We start from the raw sequence: 24,460 nt of genomic DNA, 5'->3' as shown, positions 1-24,460 counted from the left end.
TCAGTAAGGAGGTCATATTTTTCTCCCATTGAGAACAGGATAATAAAAGGTTTAAGTTAGAACAATTTTGAAATACATGCTTTTTTTATGTAATAGTTATCGGACAGTTGCAAGTACAATATGAGAAATATTTTACGAGCTCCGAGATTTTTCTGTACAATATTTTCGAGCCTTTAGGCGAGGAAAATATACGGAAAATCCGGAACGAGTGAAATATTTCCATATTGTACGAGCAAATGTCCGGTTTATCGGTGACCCAAAAAATGCACTTTTTGTGTTGGAGGACACTTTTGTAGCAAAGTGACGTTAGATTGCTTCTACCGCTACAATGCAACAACATCTTTTCGTCAATTTATATTTTGTACATGTAAAATACAAGATATATTGTACTCTTTTTAACCAATCAGATTGCAGATATTTTTTGGATCGCCGATAAATGAATATGCTTTATAAGAATATTTATGATGAAAATGCCCAAAAAAATGAAGAATATGGTATTAAGAATATTACCATCATGAAATTTGGCAACTGAACCTAAGAATGCTATTTTTAGAGCATTTTATCATTTAAATAATTAACTATTCCCCAGCAATGCTAAAAGGTTCCACAAATTATGCCAAATCTTTGCCTGAGGTATGTATTGCATGCTAGATTTTGCCTGAGTTTGGATTCAAATCTAAGAATACCGTAAGAATATTTCATATATAACTTTTCCCAAAAGGTTAAGAAAATTCATGATGAATTGGAAAAACACCATTCTTATATAAAAAAAAACGTGTAGTTAGACTACTCTTACTCAATCATCATGTAGGACAGGCCATTCCATGGTTAGAATAATCAATGATTCATTTCGGTCAAAAATTTCGAATATTTTTTATCAATTTATGTTACAGACTGATCAGTCCTGACTACCCATAATTCACTTTGACCTTGAAATAGCCTATCAACAACAAGATAAACTGAATTTTTGTTTTTTATTTCAGATCTTTTGCGCATGCGGGTACTGGCACCAAGAAGAAAAGGCGTCAGTTGATGTCAACGTCCATCTGTCTGAATTCAAACTAAAAACAATCAGTAAGTAATAGAAATCTCTTCGCATTCTTTCATTCAGTGAAAGTACAGTACAATCGAAAAGAAGTGAGCAGTCATACTAGTAAGAAGTCATACTAGTGAGCAGTCATACTAGAAAGTAAGTCTCCGACCGCAATCGGAGGCGACCCGAAGGCTCCTCTTTCAATAGCTATTTACCCGATGGTAGATGAGGGAACCACTCATTCTCCCTCCTGCATTGCTTCACTTATCCTTGATCCTGCTCTTAATTGCTAAGCATCAAGCAGAGAGGCATCAGGTACATTTTGGTAATCTTTGGTATGACCCGGCTAGGTGTTAAACCCACAACCTTGTGCACCGTAGCCGGATGCTCTACTACTGCAATACGGTCGCTTCGGGTGGTCATATTATTCATCCTAAATAGCTTACAAAACATAAACCCTACTCGCCGTACCTGATTTGAATTTATTTTTGTCTTGTCTGTATTCGATTTCTTAACAAACAATCATCTGTTTTTTTGTTTTTTTTTCAGAGACCATAAGTAACTGTGAAATGTTTCACCATCGATGAAATCTAAACTTAAATAGTAGACTTCAACAATTTCGTTATAAAAAAATTTTGACCATTAAAGTCTTATGCTCTTATAGCTTGTTCTTATAAAAAAACGTGTATTTCAAAGAGCATTATTTTTTATGGACAATGGTTTACGTATATGCTGTGGGACCTAACTGTATAGTTAGAAATATCTAAAATTTCCAATTTTTGGACCTACCCCGGTGGAGGTCCTATAAATTAACCCCTGTTCGTTCGTTCGTTCGTTCGTTACTAGCTTTTCTCGGGATTGGCTCATTAGTTTTTCCTAATTTTTGGCACAAAGATGCAAAATGGTAATGCCCAAAATGTGACGGAGCCCAATTTTCGAAAAAAATTCATTTCCGGCCGAAAATGCCTGAAATATGCCGGAAAAACCGGTTTTTTGGCATTTTCTCGAGATTTCATCATTAGTTTTTTCTGATTTTTTGCACAAAGATGCGTATTAGCAATGCCTAAAACATGGATTAGTCCGATTTTTGAGAAAAATTCTATTCCGGCTGAAAATGCCGGAAATATCCCGGAAATCGCCGTTTTTGCAGATTTTCATTGGACTTTTTCCTTATATTTCGTTGTTTTTTCACACAAAAACATTATTTTTAGCAATGCCCACCATCAAGCATGGTTTAATTGTCAATAAAAGTGATTTTTGAAGCCGGAACTTTCTAAAAATCGCCGGACCAGCCGATTTTCGCCGGAAAAACGGTATTTCTTGAATTTCTCGAGCCGTACTCAATATTTTTTCTTGAAATTTGGCACACTGATGCAAAATGGCAATGTCTAAAATTTGACTCAGCTCGATTTTCAAAAAACACATTTTTCCGGCCGAAAATGCCGGAAATATGCCGGAAAAACCGGTTTTTTGGCATTTTCTCAAGATTTAATCATTTGTTTTTCCTGATTTTTAGTACAAAGACGCGTAATAGGAATGCTCAAAACATGACCGGGTCCAATTTTTTGAGAAAATTTTTTTTCCGGCCGAAAATACCGGAAATATGCCGGAAATCGCCGTTTTTGCAGATTTTCATCGGACTTTTTCCTTAAAATTTCTTATTTTTACGCACAAAAACTTAATTAATAACAATGCCCACCATAAAGCATGGTTCATTTGTCATTAAAACTGATTTTTGTATCCGGAACTTTCTAAAAGTTGCCGGAACAGCCGATTTTCGCCGGAAAAACGGTATTTCTTGAATTTCTCGAGCTGTACCTTATATTTTTTCATGAAATTTGGCAAACTGATGCAAAATGGTAATATCTAAAATGTGACGGAGCCCGATTTTCAAAAACCATATTTTCCGGCCGAAAATGCCGGAAATATGCCGGAAAAACCAGTTTTTTGGCAATTTCTCGAGATTCCATCATTTGTTTTTCCTGATTTTTTGCTATAAATGTGTATTAGCAATGCTCAAAATATGTTCTAGTCCGATTTTTTAGGAAAATTTTTTCCGGCCGAAAACAAATGGAAACATGCCGGAAATCGCCGTTTTTCCAGATTTTCATCGGCCTTAATAATTGTGATATTTCTTTACTTTTTTCACATTAAATATTGTTGATAGCAATGCTCAATATTTTCTAAAAATTGCCGGTTCAGCCGATTGCCGTGCCGGAAAAACGGGCTTTCTTCAATTTCTCGAGTTTCATTTATGTATTTTTGGCTCCATTCGCTCGCTCTTTCATTCGTTCGTTCGTTCGTTCGTTCGTTCGTTCGTTCGTTCGTTCGTTCGTTCGTTCGTTCGTTCGTTCGTTCGTTCGTTCATTCGTTCTTTTTTCAGGATCTTTTCTATTAATGTCTATATTTTTCTCTCATCTGTCTAACTTTCATTATCAGGTAGGTCCAATCAGCATCCAGCTTGTTTATTCTCTTATATTCTAAAACCTGAGCTAAAACCTATTTATCCAATACTGTATCTGTTAAAGTGAAAACTCGTTGGAAAGATAGTATTCATAGAAGTATGTCTACAAAAACCAAATAACTTCAAAATCTCAATCCATCTATTAATCGATTTCATCGTGCTGATTTCTCCGTAAATATTTTTTTCAAATGAGGGGTCAGTAAAACAAACGAAACCAAACGAAACCAAACCAAGCCTAACCAGACCAGACCAAATATAGCGTTTGAAAAGAAAACAATCAACATTAAAACATGCTATCGATGCTAGACTTTTGTTCTTAATGGACTAAGATCTGTAACAAAAAGTCGATAAAAAATTCGCTTTGTTTTGTGAAATATTATACAACATTTTATATATGATATCTGTTTTGTGTCATTGAAATTTAAACCTCACATGAAAATGAAAAGCTTTCAAAACTTGTCAAAAAGTAACGAATATGAAACCAAGAAAGTTCTGTACCAAAAAAAACCTACAGTCTTTTTTGTAAGAACAATTTTATAATAAAAATGGCGCGCTCAAAATGTCAAAAATGAGAACAATTTAGGAACAATGCTGAACTTTGTATGGCTAAATTTTAAAACAAATTGACTACATATTGAACCTGAAATACCTCAGTTTTTCCCTAGTACTAAGAACAGGATAAGAATAACTTCAAGCTCGAAGTGCAAAAAAAATAAAAACAGCCGAGCCTCATGAAAAAGTTACTAGTTCTAATGAAAGTAGAGTCTACATAGGCGGTTTTAAACCCTGCCGAACTTATCAGATGAAGAGATTTGTAATTGTAATTTCATTGTTTTTTAACGAACGTTGCACTCCTTCGCATGTTTCCGACGTACTTGGTCTATTGTCTTAAATCCGCCAGTGGTTTATCTTCACTTTAGTCCTGTTTTGTCGTCCGTACCGATGTCTGGAACACCTTCTGTTTTTATACACTTTTCTTCTTTTGTAAGAACAACCTTACAAGAACAACGTGACTCGCAAAGGTTAAGAAATAAGAACAATTCTTGAATAAAAAAGTCAATGTTAAAATTTCCACATATACTTTCAAAGACAAGACTTAACGGTTTTATTTTTACATAAGTGTTCCGGTTTCATATCAGAACAATGTCTTGCTATTGTTATATTATGCTGATATAATCAAAAAAAAGTTTTTTTTCCCTTTTTCTGACCAATCTTGCACAACATCAACCCAATGTGGAAAAGCTTGTGAATTAAAATTGGATAAATTTCCACATATACTTTCAAAGACAGACTTAATTTTAACATTTACCGAATCTGAACGTCAGTCCCAAAAGTGAATCCAGTAGAGCGAAAGTCCATTATTATGATATTTAACAGACCAATTTGTTCGCATTACCTCGTTGGAAAGATAATATCGATAGAAGCATGTCTACAAAACCAAATAACTTCAAAATCTCAATCTATCTTTTAATCGAATTCGTTTCGTTTATTTCTCCGTAAATACTTTTTTCAAATGAGGGGTCAGTAAAACAAACGAAACCAAGCCTAATCAGACCAGAGTTTATCTTCACATTTGCTTTAGTCCTGTTTAATTTGGCCCTCTGTACCAATGTATCCGTACCGATGTCAACGTGGGAAAACCGTAAAAAGACTTCCTTGAAATCCAACTTTTTTCAGCTGAGGTATTTTCAATTTTTGTGGTCTCCTTATTTATTTATTTATTTATCTCGGTCACTTACCTTATGATCAATTGGTATTTAAACGATGTAGCCATTATTACGTCATGTGCTTGATTCGTCAGATAAAATGCATTTTAAAAATCTTTGGTTGAATTCATTGTTTCCTTCAAGATTGGTCTAATTAATTACTCCTGAATACTGGGTTTTTCGTAATTGATTACGTAATCACCTAATTATCTTTTGGTTAAATTCTTATGGACAAAGCTAATTTAATTTTTGGTGTTTTTTCTGTGAATTGATTTTATAAATAGATTTTTCTCAAGCTTTAATTTGTGATTGCCATGTTATTAACTGTGTTGTTCCAGCTGGCACACAACGTTGTTTCGACGTTTTTCTAACGTTCACAGCGTCCATATTGTAACGTTAGAAAAACGTCTAAACAACGTTGTGTGCCAGCTGGGTTGCTGTTTTTTGCACACAGACGCAAAATTGTGTTGACAGAGCCTTATTTTAAAGGGGTAGATTTGACTGACAGCTTTTTCTCGTTGACTAATTGTTAATTTCATTTGAGTGTTCCTCGCTTTATATACACCTTATTGGTCAGCCTAAGCTGAGCATTCAAATAGGTAAAATTCAGTTCTTCCATCATCATAAGACGGCAAAAAAAAATCCAATCTCCCGATCTCATTTTGATTTCTAAACTTTCTTCCGATCGGGTTAACTTTTTGGGTACTTTTAGCGTGCGTTGTTTTTACAGATCATAGTGGTGTTTCAAGATGGTGGCTCAAGCGATAAGTCAGATGTGATAAGTCAGTGTTGTACCAAAGTATTTCCAGTGTGTAAATCTGTTGCAAGCTTCAATTTCTGTCATTTATTTTTTTAACTCGGCAAATTAAACACATGATTTTCATCAAGGGGATTCTTTTTCTACATGTCTTAAAGGTTTAAAGCCGTTTGCTCAAGTTTTTGTTTATGTTGAATTTTCTGATACTTTTTATTGCTGCTTTTTATTAGTTTTTGCAATAAAAACATATTTTTCTTGTTTGTCTCTAGGGGGGGATTGATGGTGTTATAATGTTATTGGAATTTGATAAAGTTTACAAAAGTACAGCTACTGTCTAAATTTGATAAAGACTGGATGCAATCGTGCTTTTTTGGACTTGGACCAACGGATTAGAATAGGTGGATTAACTTCTCTCGTTGCTCCCAAGAGAGATCCATTGTCTTCTCATTGTTACAAGAAAAATCTGTAAATGACTCTGCGCACTCCTCGTTTAGTTTTTTCATTGTTTTTATAAGAACAATTTTCCAATTTATACAGTTTCGAAAACGAATTTGTCCTATGATTCGATCAATTTTGATGATTTTGCAAATATTTTAAATCCTGCACTTAAGTTTTAGCATCAACAAACGCTAGACCAGTTTTAATGTAAATTTTTAATCTTTTGTCAATGGCAATCTTCAGATAAGTGAAAATTAACGTATGGTCTATAACTAAGAAACTATCGATGGGTCACGAATGGGTTGCATACTGGTGAAAGAAGACTGTATTTAGAATAGCACACCGGTATGCAAACGTCATAATTATTACTTTTGATTTTTGACCGAAATTCAATCCCACAATCCTTTTCATATTGATTCGTAATGCGTGCAAGTTATTACTTTTGTATTGTCATTAAGTGTAATTGACTTGCAAAAGCAATTAATGCAAGGGATGATGGGATTAAAAGTCGGACAAATAGTAATTTTGATGTCTATTTTTAGAATCACTACGGTATGCTATTAGGAAAATAAATTTCAAATTATTTAGCTAATTTCTGCATTGGATAGAAAGGGCTAAAAAAGTGCATTTTCTTATTTAAAATGTACCACGTGATACGTAATGACCAATGAAAATGTTGAAAGTAATGATTTTTTACAACTTTTTTACAACTTATCAAGTTTTAATTGCTAGCAAACTCGTAAAAAAGTTTGATAACCTAACGAGGAGTGTTTTCTATGAGTTCTTAATCCACCTATTCTAATCCGTTGCTTGGACGTGTTTGATAAGGCGAATCGCAAAAAATTGTTAGGTTCCCGTCATTTCTACTTTAAAAAGTCGGGGTCGGTCGGTCGAAAATATTTTTCTGTTAAGAAGCAGCTATATCTTGTTGAAAGGGAATCCGTGTGGACTGGTCCGAATTAAAAAATTGAGAAACCGTGGATAAACTGGTTTTCGGTTTACCTCCATTAGCATGCGGCCTGCTACTTCGATTTGAAAACTTGTAAACACAGAGCGTGCAGAGGTCGACAGTGGAAATCCAGCAAAGCAGCCGAAAATCTTTCCGACTCTCCAACTCTACCTGCTGACCGTAAATCAGGGTCGGTCAGATGACGGGAACCAAATGATGACATCAAATCTCCTATTATTAGACTTATTAGACAAAATTATGACAAATGGTCTTTGGAATTTGATCAATTATATTAATATTAATATATACAGTTCTTGTTGAAATTAATTAAACTATTTTTCACGCAGTTCCGGACGCAGATTGTGTTTTTCTAACCTTTTCTAACCTTGGCGCACGTTTTGACTGAATGATGGAATGGAATGAATGGCGATAACAGTTTATACATATCTCTTATCAGACTTGCAGAAAGTGGACTGCATAAAGTTGAAAGTTATGAAAAATGGTTTCTAGAATTTAATGAATTATACCGTCAAGTTACACAACATGCACACTCTTGTCACAACTTGCACAGTCATAAGTTAACAAACAGATCCATCTGGTCTTCATTTAAAATTGTTTTAAAGTTTAAAAAACACTGCCAGTGCTTGGCACAGAAGAGAGACTCCCAGTTGAAATTAATTGCTACTCCGCTGCCCTATTATGGTCGTGTGTTTATTCCGCCAAGGCGGTAAGGCGATCGCCCAAATTCATAGACCAATCAAAAGGTAGTTTAAAGAAAAACGGGGGGAAAATGAGCTTCCCCGCATAGTTATGAATTTTAAGTTTTGCTTTCGATTATCATTTGCGACCAGCAAAGTCTTTAAGATGGTTGTGAACTTGACGGTACTACAAAATTTATTTACGCAGGCTGGATGCAAATTATGTTTTTCTGACCTTGCCAAATTTTGGCTTTGACTGAATAGCAGTCAGTTTTTACGTACCTCATTGGCCTTGCACACAACTGACTAATGGTTTCTGTAATTTGACCAAGTCTACCAAAATACAGTTCCTGTTGAAATGTTATAAATATGAACTACGTTTTTGATGCAAATTGTGTTTTTCTGGAGTTTGCACTTTGTGACTTAAAGCTTGTACTGTAGCTTGTTAGTTTAAAGTGTTATTGGAGTTTAATCAAGGAAAACAAAAAGTACATTTTCTATGTATATTTGATGGATATCTTTATTTTGGTTCTGACGTTTTGGCAATTTTCTTATTCATTTCTAGTATAACACTTTAGTCAGATATGGATATTGTCTACATCCAACAGAAAAAATGTGTCATAACTGACTGGAATGAAATTAACAAAAAGTTTAATTACACTATGTTTCTCTTTTATTTTATAGTAATGAACTAGTATCGAACTAGCCGTATGCTATAATGCTAAAGAGAAATATACTTTGAGCTTCTCGTGGGGGGGGGGGGTTGGAGGAGCTCTTAGGCTTGTTTTAAATAATTTTAAATCAAGTTATCAAATGTTTCAAATTTTGTACATTATTCAACATTTTTAGTCTACTCTGTGTTTCAGTACATCTCTTACATCTGTTAACCCACTTATTAAAGCTATCTAGCTAAGCTCTATTGGCTGACCTTCCAGCCTCGGCTGGTTTATTTTTATTTAAGAACAAACTATATAAGGATTCGATGGCCAAAATGCTAAGAAGAAGATAAACATTTTTAAAGGCTTTCCGGACTCTAAAACACCCGAGTTTATAGGAAAATACACAAAAATATTCAAAAATGACGAAGATAAGAACATGTTAAGTTAAGAACATTTGTGTCTAATATTCTTTTTGTCTTAGAACTCAAAAAGTTAAGAACATCCGAAGGCTTTAAAAATTTCGGATGTTCTTATAAAAGAAACGTGTAGGTTTGACTTCAGCAAGTTGGTCAAATAAGCATTCACCTTGCCTTAATTTTTTTAAGGTTCTTTTGAAGGTTATATACTGGGGAAATTTTGTTAACGCTGAAACATGAGAATTTCAAACACAAGGTCAAAAGATTAAGTAAGTAGGTTGTATGATAGTATCAAAACTGTATCAACTTTCATAGAATGTGAAATGATATAGGAGCCCCCCAAGCGGTTTGCGTGATGACGTGATAACGACTTTTTTGTAGCATGATTACCCAATTTGGAAATTTTATTTCGTGACTCCGCGATCAGCGGTCAAAACGTGATTGGGATTTCAAAAGTTTTTGAGCACTGATACGTGATTTAGACTTTTTCAAAGGAATGCGTGATTATCCAAATTTTTTGCTTTTTTACGTGATCGTGATTGAAGACAAAAATCTGCGTGATATCCTGATATTTATAATTTTCAAACGAAAACAATGATGCCTACACTTTAATGTCTTCCCTAACACGGGCAGAATACGACTAGGAAGTAAATGGATCTATTGGGCTCTATTTACATTATCCCTTAAGCTATCTTACTTTTGGTGGGCTTTTTGTCTACATAATATAATATAATAAAACGCTTAAAACGATGCTAAAATAGCTCGAACAGCCTAGCAAAATTAACACGCTGCCGGGTTCCATGAAAAATTTTGAAAGATTTTTAAGAACCCTAAAATTTTTAAGAACCCTGAAATTCCAAAGAACCCCCTTAAGTTAAAGAAATAATCGAATGCTTTGATTCTACTGTCCTGAGCAGATTCGAAAGATCCAAACTTGAGATATTTAAATTACAAGCTTACGTTTAGCTAGAAAACCTGTCAATAGAACTTCAATATACCGGACTTTACGAACACCGGAAATGCAAAGTCCGTTGTCGGATGAGGATATTTTTTAACACTAGACAATCTCAACATCGCATTACTTTTTAAACATACATGTTCGAAAAATTGATACCGGAGAAAGGGTTTCTGGTGTAGTGCTGGAAAAAACACCGGATTGTCCAGGTCTATAAGGAGCTCAAATCCGTTGGTGGGTGCCAGTAGCCTAGGTAGTGTTCAAACCCTCTTTCGACAACTTAAATGATCATATCTTCCGTTTGAGAAGTAGTTAGGCCAAAAAACTTTTTTAAGGACTGCAGAAGAAATCTATGGATCAATGTAATTTTTTTAATAAACCAGCTTTAGTTCCGTTCCTAAAGTTTTTATTTTTACGTAAGTGTTCCCGTTTCATATCAGACATATATTTCATATCAGGACAGTGTCTTCCTATTGTTATGTTATGCTGACAATAAGCCAAAAAATGTTTTTTCTTTTCCCCGATCTGACCAATCTTGTTCCGCATCTGTGTCAATCCAATGTGGAAAAGCATGTGAATTAAAATTGATGAGTGAGCAAACGATATCACTCTTATTTAAAAACAAATCCTTAAATGATACCCTTTGAAAAATTGCAAACTTTTATTGAGCTTATTGTTAATCTTTCGTCATAGTTATGAAGGTGGTTCGATTCGGTGCTCAAAAGAAAGCAACGACATCACGGTAATTCAATCGTTTTCTTGGTTGGGATAATTCCAGCCCCAGTGAAGTATAAAATATTAGAATTTTCATTTAAATCATTGACATGATGAAAAAGAGACTCGATATTGTTGTCAAGCGCATATAAATTTGCAAAATTTGGTCGAACATGGTAAACTTCAAACCTAACCTAGAACGGTTAGCCTACCGTCTACAGGCTTACCTGACTTTCTTTGTTCATATTTTAGATTGTTGATCAACATAAATCAATACACATCAGTGCGTGATATTACGGAGATAATATATGACACAGTACATCATCAGGTCACTGAACGAGAATCACTGCCACAGAATAATGCTTACCTACTATTCACTATATCAATAGATAGTGGAGAGCAAAGCCTGCCTGTAAGTTTTCAAGACAATTCAGATTTTTAATAGTAACTGCTTTCGATAGAAAAATTATTAATCATCAGCATTTCACGTGCTTTCTACCGGTAACATCAGATTTTTAAAGTAATTCTAATAGTCTGCCAATCCACCTGATGACGCTATCATTATCCGATGTTACTGTTTGGAATCAAATTTTAGGTTCTCTAAGCATCATCTTTAATACTTATAGTAAGAAATTTATGCAAGTTTTGGTTTATATCAAAGTATTTTCGATCGCTTTGGAGAAAAAAAAATCAAATGATTCCTTTATGTAACATTATTTTAGGAGCAAGGTGCGAATGTATTTGAATTGTTACGTCAAGGGGACATCGAGTTATGTGTATGTGACACAACAATGGGTGACCGTCAATCCAGTGAACTACTATCACAATCCATAAACACCATCTCCACCCTACAAGAAGAGGGCGGTGAACAACGCAAATTGTTGGCGTCATCACCAGCATGTCTTTTGAACGCATCTACGGCAACTTCAATTGGCCGTGAGACGACGTTGAGTATTCCAGAAATTAAAGGCCCAAACAAACAATGTCAAATTTCAGCATTGGTTTTTGTGAAAATTCAACAATTGAAAGAGGTGCTTTACTATTATTTACCTTGCTTTTGATTACCATAGGAACCAATCTTTCTTTATTCCTAAGAGAATTAGACGATCATATCGTCTACACTAAAAGGGATGAATTTGAAAACGGTAGTTAAGCCAGGGGGCGGAGTAAGCAGTGGCGGAGGTGTTTACAGTTTTCCAAACTCTACCGCCACTTTTTTCCCGTAAACTGTCCTAACACCCTGACTCTGTACATATATATTTTCCCGCGTTTTTACTAACGGACTAACTCATCGTCTACAAGAGAATAAGTAATAACAAAAAGAAAGAGTACTAAACTTTATTTGAAGGGGTAATTTCTAAATAACCTTTTCTGGCACGATGCCCATAGAATATAGTACACTGCTTAAAGATTCAATCACGTTGACGCTCTAGACGAAACAAATTTAATTTATTGTTCTACGGGAAGACCTTAATGATACAATAAAGATACATTTCTTAAAATCTAGGGTTGGAAGGTCAAGATCTAAAAATATTGTGACGTTTTGCAGTAGTAAACCCTTTCTTCTTCATCAATGAGTAGCGATATATATGGGCGGATAAATTCTAAGAAAAAAAATTAATCAATAGGTTTTTTACAGATGATGCCAATTGTCATTCTTCCATTTCAGTGCGGATCATCCACCAATATCCTATTGCGATTGCCAAAAGTTTGTCATGGATTGTACCTTATTGAACGTTTCCAAAGGATTTTCTCAATTGATGCTACTTCGTCTCAAACACATTTCAATATCACCATCCGAAATAAGGTACTTTTTACTCTGTAAAGTTTTTACGCTTGAGATGCAGTTATTTTTCTTCAACCGGAGACTCACAAGGAACAGCTTGCTCGAGACTACTTAACTTTACCAATTCTATTAATTTTCGCCAGCCGTTAATTTCCGTGCGTCCCCTAAGATAGGATATTTTCGCACCTTTAATTTTAAAGCATCTTGTAATTTCTAAGATATACTTTGAGTGTTTTTGGGGAAAAACGTAAAGAAGGCGGAAAGTTATAAGGAAAATACATCTAATAAATATTTATCAATATAGGAGGAGTTCAACTCTTGATTTAATATCGATGTACATACCCTGGGTACCAGAGGCCAAGTTTTCATCAGAGAAAATATTGGCCTCTGGCGACAAGGTGGGGTTTTTCAACCGGAAGGCGCTGCATTGCAAAACCTTCGAATTTTATTTTTAAAAGCCGGTATAACCATCTTTATCATTTAGATAGGTCGATTTTTAACGTTTTTGAGCACTTTCCGAAAGTAAGTTTTTCATTCAATGGAGCATAACTTTTGATCTAATGAATCGAATTTAATCATACTATGATTTAATAAATGACCCATCAAAATTTAAGTTTATCTTTCTTCTTTCCAATGAAATAGGAATGGCTCTTTTAAAATTTTTAGATTTCTTGAAAATTAGTTTCAAAGAGAGAAACATTTTTGTGGCGCACCCGGTATCGCAGTGTGAAACTTCGCCTAGCGTCCAACGGCGCTACATCACAAGTGTTGAAAAGTTGATCTTTTAGTACGTATTTTAACCAGATCATACACCCCAAGGTAAATTTAACATAATTGTTCCGAAGATAGGCTATTTTCGTGCACTTTTTATTTTCACGCACGTTTTCTATGCGAAAATAAAAGGCGCGCGAAAATTAATGGAATTAAGGAATATAAACCGGTGTGACAAAAAAAAATAACTCCCCTAAATAATGACTCCCCAGTCATAATAAACTAGTAAATAGTGACTCCCCACCTCAAAATAAACTAGTAAATGAAGACTCCCTAGAGTTGCTATTTCCTAGGAAATCTTGACCCCCTTTGGTTTAAAATAACTCCCCTCTATTATCTATGACAAAATTATTTAAAAATTCATTTGGCTATCCAGGGCTAACTCTACAGACCCCCGTAAGAGAAATACTCCATCTGAGGGAAGCATTTCCTTCAAGAATTTTTAGATTTGGCTCAAAATTTGTATACTGTATACTTCCCTCTTTGTAAGATCATGTTACAAAATACTGGCGAGAAACCGAATGAGGAATAAACGTGTCTACCGACAATTACGTGAAAAATCTGTTCTGCGGAATACCATACATTCTGAAAATTCTTAAAGTTCCTTGAAAAATGAAAGAATTTCGGCAAAAGGTGGGTGTCAACGACGAAAATCAGCTCTGCAAAAAAATTCTTATTTCATAGCCTTGAACGAGAAAAGTAACGAATTAGCAAAATTTAGCACCTTAAAGCAATTCTCAAGAGGTTTAAAATCTGAAAAACAGGGGACAATAGAAATCAACGAGAGAATGCGCTTGTCACAGTGATCTTTTAGAAGAAATATTTACAGTAATCCCAATGTGATGGAAGTTAGATACAGTACGTCCATAAAAAATTAGTCATCCGTCTTTGAAATGGTATAGCTTTTCGAATTTTTGGCCAATTTTGAAAATTCTTCCACAGTGAGATGGAGCATTTATCAGGCTTTCCAAAAATATAACTTTAAAAAAAAAGCTTCACAACATAAAGATTTAAGCAATGCTACAGTTCAGTGGCTCCGTAATCATCAATTAAATATTTTGTCTATCATTTTACATAAGAAACAAGATTCGCACAAATGCGACTAAATATTTCCCCTTACACTTGCAGATAGACTGCCTGATCGAAAAAAAAAAACGTTTCAACTTGAGGCCTTCGCGAATCGCGAAATTTTTTCGAAAAAACGTGTTTCGCGTGTATTAAATTTCGCGATTCACTAAACTAGGTATTTTCAGAAAGTGGGAATATAAAGCAAGAAAAAGACTGATTTTGCTTGAAACACAACGTTTTTGATGTAGAAATACTAACAAAACACTAAGAAAAATTTTTTCGCGTGTATTTAATTTCGCGATTTTGTAATTTTGAAAAATTTAAATAGTATTAAATTTCGCGAAAATTGACCAAAAAACTCGCGAAATTAAGTATCCGTGAAAATTTGTAACACGCGAAAATATATACCAATAAGGTATTTAAAGGTCTGATTGTAGCAGTTTAAGATTTTGAAAAAAATGAAAACTCAACCCCAGGCCCAAAAATCAAAATTTTCAAAAAAGAAATATGGTTTGTCTCTTAGCCAATCAGATTGCTTATATTTTTCAAGTTCAGGAAAGGAAAACAAAATTCGAGTTATGGAGCCAAAAAAGGGGAACATTCGATATATGGAGGTTTTTTTATAAGAGTTTGTTAGGAGATTTTCATGCTGCCAACGAATTTGTTCGAGTTAAGGAGACGTTCGAGTAATAGAGGTTCGAGTTATTGAGACTCTGCTGTATTTAAAAAAGTAAGCTCATCTCCAGGATAAAGAGATGCCTTGGAGTTTTTACAACATGCTTAACTGATTGGTTATTTTCAAACAATAGGGATGACGCGTTCTTTAGAAAAAGTAATAAAGTCGTTTGTCTCAACATTTAACGACCAACAGAGTCATCAAAGAACTTGTAAAAACTCCAGCCTAACTCAGGATAAGATGATAAAAACTTCGGGCATTACGATACGCTTATAAAAAAGTGTAGGCTAAAAAAATAGAAAAAAGGGCTCGGTACTGAAAGGGTTAACAGCATACACTCTTTTTTTATAAGAACAATCAGGCTTAGACCGAAACAATAGGTCTATTATTCTAGACAATAGAAAAAATAAGAACAAGCCTAGGCTTAACTCAAATTTCATGGTTCTTATAAAAAAAGAGCGTAATGAGGGTTCATAACAAGAAAATGCCAAAGTGAGGAACGTTGCATATTGTAGTCATGTGTTTTAAAAATTTCACTGAATGTAAACCTCAGATTAAGCACAAAATGTATATTAATATATATATGTATATAATGTATATTAAAAAATGTATAACAAAAGAACAGTAAAGCTAAGTTTGTTAAAAATCAAGGAAACCAGCACAAATGGAATAGGCCAGATCAGCAGTTTTTATTGGAATCATAAAGGCAAAGGTCACGGAATTGCAATGTGACTGACGTTCGTCGCTGAGGGGGGGGGGGGTCATCCAAAAAGCGAACGAAAACGAACAGGGGGAGGGGGCGAGAAATCTAAGATTAAAAACGAACGTTTCACACATTTGGTGTGCTTGGTTGAAATTACCTTGGATTACTTTCATGTTTATATTTATGTGGAAGTTTGTTGATATATGAATCTCTTGACACCAATCTAATCCACAAAAGAGGAGATGCTTTATTCTATAGACCTCTTTGTAAATCAATCTGCTCAAGCAGACAAGGTTTATATTTTTGCTGTGTACGAAACATTGGAGCACTAAGGGGTTACTCACATATCGATTCTCTTGAATTTCGCCCACGGTCTGTCTTTTTTTGTGAAATGCGGCTTTTCTGTTGATTATGATTATGGAGATAATTAATTCCAGCAACTTTCTGAAAACAGTTTAGAAATTATCTGCCTGAGCAAGCCGTAGCGAAATTAGAGATGGCTGACAACGAAACAACGATGAAAGTGAAGGAGAAAATTTTCATCGATTTTTGATAATTTTTGAACTTTGACGTTAAGAGGGGGGGGTTTCAAATTAGCGTCAATTTGACGTTAGTCGTGGGCGAAGAATTGATATGTGAGTGACCCCTCTAAAAGATAACACTACAACAATCCAAACAAGAAATGACGTCGCCGTTAAAACATTCAAAAATATCTCCAAGCCAAGATGCAATATGTTTATTAAATACACGCTCACAGTATCTCTAGTCAGGGAAAACAATCACACATTCAAAAGTGTCTTTAGTCAGGAAATCAACCAAAACAATCACACAAATTTCAAAAGTTTAGAAAATCCACAAAACCTCTGACCTCATGAATGTAAGAACCAAGCATTAAAGACTTTGTTTTGGGGTCACTCGGTAAACAAATCTCATATAACTTGTTCCAGAGATATTGTCGTCCATATAAGAGTTTGTATTTCAAAGCAAAAATATTTCTCGTACTGCCCATTTTTCTCATCAATTCTTCAACTTGAACCAGTTTCACATCTCAATAGAATGTTAATACCATTTTGCCAACCATTTAATGTCCAAAGTTATGGGGATGTAGCGTTTTCTTCATGTCAAGCAAATGTCTCTGAAATCTTTAAGTTGGTTGGTTTGGTATTCGGAAGAGGTAATCCATGGATATCTTTGTAAACAATGATGAAAAACTCTTGAAATTACTGATGATTACAGTTGAAGTGTTACCCTCACATTTCATGTAATTATTGGTCGCCAATTAGATGAAACTTGTATGTTTTTTGTTCGTCAGAAAAGAGTTATTACTTTTAAAAAGCCAAGAGTGAATTTTCGACCATCTTGTATTTTGATCTGAATTATTCGTGTCTTGATTACTCAAAAACATGCGCGTAACATCAAGGTAAATCCGTGCGATTTTGTCTGAACAACTAAGGCAAATGAAAACAAAAACAAACTTCGCAATATGGTGGCGGATTGCCCCTTTAAGGGCGCAAAAAGGGCGTAAGTAGCCAAGGATCGGAGAAATGCCTTTTTAACTAATATTTCCCCTTATAGCGGGGAAATATTCAATTATGCTTATAACCTTTTCATGTATTGTGCCAATAAATAAAGAGTTTTAAATAATTGTGCTATTATGAAAAGTTTTACATGGTTCGATGCGGAATTTTACGAAGATTACAATGGTATAAAAATCGCAATGTAAAAGTTTTTGCCTGATTTAAAAAAAATCTAAAACTAAAATCTTATAAAAGTTGTCAAACCGGTTTTCTAGGGCTACTTAGACTACACAATATATTGACGAACAATATTCGACAATATGGTTTGCGGACCGTAATGTACGAAGTAAACAACTGGTACTCTATTATAAAAAGGAATTTTTTTCGGTAAACAACCCCCCTATATTGTTAGAATATTGCAAATCAAGCTGAAAATATATTGCGGACACCTTTTCAATATATTGCCGGCACTCAGCAATATATCGACAATATATTGCCCGACAATATATTGTGTAGTGTATGTAGCCCTTTTTGATAAGTCAAGTTAATTTATCGTTAAAATTGTTAAGAACATAACTATTAGTTAAAAACTTGATTTTTAAGTTTTAGAAATCTTTTTTCTTTTGAGCAAAGTCTTTGTACTTTTGAATGGAGGGGAAGATTTCCTTTCTAACGGTATAAAATTTATGAAAAATTAATTTTTCTATCGAAGGCTATGGCACTTTTAAAACAGAGGACTAATTTCTCCTGGACGTACTGTATAAATAAAAAGACAACTTTGGTAAAAACTGTAACAAACAGATCACACGGCTATAAAACAAAGGAACGTACAAAAGTTTTTCTTTAAGGACCTTAAAATGATACCTGGAAGATCTATTAGAAAGGCGAAGGAAGAATATCTTGCAAAGACATTCAAATACGAATGCTAAAGGGCCATGGATATATATAGTAAAGTAGTGTGAACAAACAATGACTACTTTGGGGGGGGGGGTCATGATAAACTAGTTTATCTAGACTCCGTCAGCTTTTTTAAGGGGAATCATTATTTACTAAGGGAGTCAATATTTCCTAGTTTATATTAACTGGGGGGGGGGGGGTCAACATTTACAGGGAGTTAAAATAATCCGCTACACCGGCCTGGCAAAAAGTGCATCGAAAGCGCTAGATCAACTTTTCAACACTTGTGATGTAGCGCGGCTGGACGCTAGGCGAAGTTTCACACTGCGATAGTTTGCGAGTATGACTTTCAAAAATACTCCGATCAAAGATGGTGGATATAATTTTGTCTTGGTTACACGAAGGTCAGTCCCATGACAGCTAAAAATATCTAATATATCCGTTTTAGCCTATGGTAACTCACATGGCTGTAACTGTTTTACCTAAAAAAGATACAATGAAATATCTTTTCATAAAAGGATTTCTTGAAATTGTAAAGTAAAGTAAAGTATCCAATTTGAAACGATTCTAGTAACGCCATATAATCATCTGATGGGAGAAAAATTTAAACTTTTTAGGCGAAAATAAAAAAATGTAGTGTTTCCGGAAACTAACCTGATAACAGATTGTGTATTTTCTGGCCCAGTACGCTGAAGCTCTAAAGATGTGGGCGAAAATATACATTAGTTTTCAGCGATCTTTAGAGCTTCAGCGTGTCGCGTAGAAAACTCCACAGCTGCTATCAGGTTACCAGAAACCGGCCGGGTGAAAAAAAAATTTTTCTGACCCGGCCGCAGACTTCGTTAGTAGTTGATACATTAGTATTCATACTGTTTGTACATAAGAGTTATCTTTAAAGCTCTATTTCCATGATCTTAAGTTATCAAAAATAGCAACAAAAAAAAATTTCCGGCCGGCTGCATTAGAGCTTTTTTTATTCATTCCGGAAACAATACATTTTTTAATTTTCGCCTTAATTTAATTTTTAGTTAGTTATAAATTTCTTATTCTGAGAAATAAGGATTGAATTTTGATAACTGTTGTTTCCATCAAACAACAATCAAGATCACATTAGGAAATAGGGAGATAGTACTTGACTTTTTCTGAAAGCTTTTTTTAAAACGCAAGTAGGAAATACAAAAATACTAAAAATGTTCAGAAAAATATGAAATGAAAAATAGCTACTAAAAGTATCAAAATACAACGAAAGTTTCAAATCCAACCTAGCCTCTATAGATAAAAATATAATTTTTGAAAAACTTTGGGAAAACTAATTTGAACTGGTTTTAACTGGGGTAATAAGTTAACGCAAACTCTTTAGACGGAATGAAAATTATGTAGATTTACCAGTAAATTTTAAACAAAAGATAACGAACTGGTCATATGGACCTTTGAAAAATTAATAAAGCAAGTTTATGGAACGAGACACGAAGTAAAATGTTATTCAAAATAAGTGACAGATTATCAAAATTTCACTAAGATGTGAACCATGGTGAGCACCCCCTGGGGGGGGGGCACTTAGGCAAAATTGGGTACGGGGACGTGCCGCTGGTCAGGGTCCCTTTCTAGGCACCAAAGATATCGGACAAATTTAATAATTTTCAAGATGGGTTTCTGACAGGGTCGAATTTTGGTTATTTTTTACCATTTTCAGGGTAGAAATTAGAAAATTTTTAACTTTTCGTCTACTTTTATTCATTTTTGCCACTTTTCAGGGTGGAAATAGGAAAACATTTCGATTTTTCTTTCTGACAGGGTCCATTTTCTAATTCCACCGGCACGTCCCCGTCGGCCGTCAAGGTCAGTAAAATTACTCTACCATGGAATCGTCTAAGTGTTAAGCTCGACCAAAAGTAAGATAGGGATCGATAAAACAATAAAACCAAAAGAAATACTAACAAAAAATATCAAAAAAAGTAAAAATATAAAGATAAAGTTTTCTGTTGTTCAAAAGAGGTCAAAATATGTACATGTGTCAAGTTCAAGAAAGGTTCTAATACTAGGCATCAATTTGTATCTCCAAGAAGTCTTGAAGAGGAAATATCTCCGCCATGTTCTTTTTTCTCAATTTCTGCAGCTCTGGGTTGTTCACCAATGTATATGCTAAAAACCATCTGTTTCGAGCTCGTTTGTTATTCTGATAAGGGTCGATGATTTGAAGCAATCGGTCAGAAACTTGTATCTTCGGTCTCCCTAAACAGTCACGCGTTTGCTCCTGTGTTGTGAGATTTGACGCATGCGCGGTACGTGGTTCCAAAAGCATTTGACAGAAACATCTCATGACTGGACTTTTGAAAACATTTTCTACTCGTAAGAAAGATGCATAGGTTTTGGATAAATCGAAACTCCTGAAAAATACCAACGGGTTGCGATCAATGCGGCCGTAGAAGAATAAAAAGCTGACCACCAATAACAGCAAACGTTTAGCTAGCGATTTGATACTTGTTAAAATGTTAGCAAATAGTAGGAAAAACTTGAGTACAAAAAACAGGCTTGGATATTTCAAATTGATGTGCGTTTTCGAGTGTTCTAAATCAGTTAAAGCATAACGTATGATTAACCTTTGTGTCAAAATGAAGACAAATCCAGCACCAAAAATCGATAAACAGATCCGGAATAGCATCAGCACCTGACTGCCTTCCAAATGTGCTAACCCGTAAATGGTTATAGTTACTATAGCAACGAACACATAACAAAAGCCAAATCCAACAACCATAAAACTGATTAAATAAGCCGGGAACACCATATGATGATATAAAGCAGCATTGTAATTCTTGTCAGTTTTCTTGTAAAGTTTCTGTGTCCCGTTATAAATGGAGAATGAATCTCCTTGGACACAATACAAAAAGTGAACTCCCATAACAATGTAGGCAATGATGGATAAAATTAGTGTGCCATACCAGAGAGCCTTGAGAGAGATATCGTCTGTGGATTTTAGTAAGAAATGGTACATGCGGACTTGACCAAAAGCAATGAAGAAGTATAATAATACACCAATCACAACCATGCATTGCCAGATCTCACTAGGGAATTTATACCAAGGTTTAAAAGCTGTTTTTAGTTTTTGAACAATGGTTTGTTTCGGCTTTGGATATCTGTTTTTGATCAGTTTTTGAAGATGTAAGATTTGGTGTTTAGCTACGACGCTATTTTCAACGCTTGGTAACTCGTAACATCTAGTTTTAAGACATGCGTTTAATCTGCTTGCAAACCCAAAGTAAATGAAACTCAAAAACACAAAAGCTGGGGTGAAAATAATCGCAGTGCTGTTCACAACTTGATCGTCCTCCTGAACTAAATCACTCTTGCAATTAAAATGAAATTGCAATCCTGTCTTGACGATTTCCCAAACAGTGTAAAAGATACCAAGAATCGACGCGACTAATAAATGTTTTGATGAGATGAGTGCGAATAGTGGGTATGATGTGAAAGCAACCAGTGTTGACATGAGGATTTGCATGGAAAAGGAACAAAGATAACTCTCAGGTCCCTTAATACTAGAGCACGTGTTTTTGGCGGATGGATCTTTGTGAATAATGATTTCCAAAATGTTTTGCGATAAAAACCCATAAGTTACGGTTGTTAAGAGGCGGTTACGATCGTTGTCTTGGAGAAACATAAACGGTGGCTGTATTGTGAACTTAGAGTTTTTCCATGCTGAATGGAGATTTAAGATTGCGAGCACCAGTGCAGGAAGTAAATACCAGAGTACTGTTAAAAATGTTGTTTTTTCGATTGCACGATCACAAGCCATGGCGAAAGTCTGCGAAATCACTTCTTCACTCTGCTCAACTTTGCAAAGACACAACTTGTTTCTCATTTACACTACACACAAAATATTTCAAAACACACAAAAAAATTCTCATGAAAAATATTTTTCAAACATTGCATGTGCGTTTTGAATAAAAGAAGTGTCAATCAATAGAATAATTGTTCTCCACCGAGGTGTTTATTTCAATTAACAGTGAGAAATATGTGAAACAGAAAAAGAAAACATGATAAAAATCTCTGACAAGGAGGGAGAGAGAAATGATTTTTGAGCTTTCTTTTTTGTGTACAATACATGCTTCTTTTTTATAAGTATAGTGTACTTTGGATGAGATGAGACGTATATTCTAGCCTGCAATCATGGACAAAATATTTGAGACAAAGGGGATTTTCCTTCAACATTTTAAACACCACAAATGATTTTAAAGCGCGTTAAATTACGGTTGAAAAGTAGAGTTTTAACATTAGACTTAACCCTATTATTATCAGGCTTTTTTGGATTTTGTATTCTCAAGGGGGGTGTTTTCCACCAGCCTTGCATAACTTTTGATCTAGAAAAGGTATGGACTTGAACTTTGGCACAAATGTTCTCTACCATAAAAGGAGTCCATATAAAAAAATTTGGGTTGATGACGTCATCATAAAGATGATGACGTCATCACAAAGTTTCATAATTATCGCTTACCAATGAAAAAGTACTATTCAATAAAATAGCAGTTAAAGTTGAACGAATGGAGATTTTTCAATTCTGTTTTGAAATTCTAAAAGCCAAAAAGAATATCTTTAACATATTTGCCGGTTTTTAACATACGAATAAAATCGAGGTTTAAAATCCATGCAGAAAATGAGTAAATCTTTTCATAAAACAATGACGTCATTTTTGATGACGTCAGCAGTTTTTGAAAATTTTTAAAATATTTTTTAAAATTTATCATTGACACCTAGAACCTATCAAAATTTGAAGTCAGTTGGATGCCTAGATCTAAAGTTATGCTAAATTTAAGATTTTGGGATTTTACAGGGTTTTAGCTGGATTTTATGATATGCCTGCACAAAAAAGTCATAAAACCTGATCTGGTCGGTGTATAATTGTAAAATTTGGTATACATGCTGCTAATAGAATTATATTAAAAGTCAAAAACTTTCAGAGTGTTAAAAAAAATTTTCAGTGAGCTATTAGCAAAAGAGTGCCAGCCTGGTGGAAAACACCCCCCCTGATAAAAATAGGGTTAAGACTTATGACCTTAGGATCTCAGGAATCAAAAGCTCATTATTGTTCCAATTAATAATTGTTCTAATTTTATAAAAGATCATTTTAGGATCGTTTATTTTGAACTAAGATTTCAATTTTACCCTATTCATACTAGGCTTTTAGGGGCGGTTCAAAACTAGGGGGGCTTTTCCTGTACCACCCTTTAACTTTTGATCTAGTGGTTCTTTTTGGATGAAATTTGGCACACAAGATCCTTGTCACATAAGGTAACTTTTGAGCAAAAACCAAAAAATTTCCTTTGTTCTTATAAATATCTATTGTATTCTAACAAAAGCTTTAGAAAAAAGTTGTCTGAGTTTAAAATGCTTATTTTATCCTAAATATTCAATAAATTACGGTTTAAACGATATATTTGACATACACGTTTTTTTTTTTATTAGAACACCTAAAATTTGGCTGAGCCTGGATGTGCTTATTTTTTTAGCAATTTTCAGCCTAAAATGTTCTTAAATGCGTTCTTAATTTTTCAGACTACTCTAAATCGATAATATGATACAAAATAAAGAGCACTTCAATTTGGCAAAATTTGGACAATATTTGACTCTCGACTTTTGAAGATCCACCCCTAAATTCGGTTAAAAATGCTTAAAAAGAGGAAAAAATTGTAGTTTCTTGTCATTTTTTTCCAAACTGAGGCTGGGCATGTTCTTAAGATGTTCTTAATTTTTCGACGAATTTCAGCCTATATGTTCTTATAAACTAGGTTCTAATAAAAAAAAAAACGTGTAAAAAATAAAAATTGGAAAAGTGTCAATTTTTGAGACACCTTACTGTCAGAAATGTCATCATGCTCAAGGTGTGAAAAATTTTATGTGTCAATTTTTTGGACCTACCTCCGGGTACCCCGGTGGAGGTCCTTTAAATTAACCCATGTTCGTCCGTCCGTTCGTCTGTTACCAGCTTTTCTCCGGATTGGCTCATTACTTTTTTTGGCACAATGATGCAAAATGCACCAGTACTTATAGCGCTGATGTGAAAATAGGTCTGCGTGAGTATGAGTTTTCGAAGCTGCAGCGGAGGAGATAATCTCTTATTTCAAAAATTCTTTTTACGGGGGTCAAACATAATTTCACGAGCGTGTTTATGTAACTTGTTTTTGTTTGATTGTTCTTTATTTGAACAATTATTAAAAGGGTATTCTTCGTTATTATGCATCAAATAATGGTTAGTTTT

The 24,460-nt window shown here is 34.4% G+C and overlaps 2 protein-coding genes across 2 annotated transcripts in view; one reads left to right on the top strand and one right to left on the bottom strand.

Annotated features, from left to right (window-relative positions):
• The window catches only part of LOC136816853 (uncharacterized), a 53,002-nt gene that overhangs the window by 12,974 nt on the left and 15,568 nt on the right, over nt 1-24,460 (top strand). The window contains exons 12-16 of the mRNA XM_067073181.1: nt 984-1,074; nt 10,769-10,817; nt 11,042-11,201; nt 11,512-11,820; nt 12,459-12,596. Coding sequence (XP_066929282.1) covers nt 984-1,074; nt 10,769-10,817; nt 11,042-11,201; nt 11,512-11,820; nt 12,459-12,596 — 747 coding nt within the window. The remainder of the gene's footprint in view (nt 1-983; nt 1,075-10,768; nt 10,818-11,041; nt 11,202-11,511; nt 11,821-12,458; nt 12,597-24,460) is intronic.
• LOC136816820 (stimulated by retinoic acid gene 6 protein-like) lies at nt 20,165-22,082 on the bottom strand. Its single transcript, XM_067073146.1, has one exon. It carries the CDS (start codon nt 22,064-22,066, stop codon nt 20,246-20,248), a length of 1,821 nt encoding a protein of 606 aa, XP_066929247.1. The 5' UTR covers nt 22,067-22,082; the 3' UTR covers nt 20,165-20,245.

Source organism: Clytia hemisphaerica, unplaced genomic scaffold (assembly GCF_902728285.1).
Source record: "Clytia hemisphaerica strain Z4C2 unplaced genomic scaffold, Clytia hemisphaerica genome assembly, whole genome shotgun sequence".
Lineage (NCBI taxonomy): Eukaryota > Metazoa > Cnidaria > Hydrozoa > Leptothecata > Clytiidae > Clytia > Clytia hemisphaerica.
Note: the sequence above shows the minus strand (reverse complement) of the source record. Positions and strands in the feature narration are given on the sequence as shown.

What these genes read in the sequence shown, in the direction of transcription:
- LOC136816820 (XM_067073146.1), bottom strand. Translation starts at nt 22,066, where the DNA reads ATGAGAAACAAGTTGTGTCTTTGCAAAGTTGAGCAGAGTGAAGAAGTG.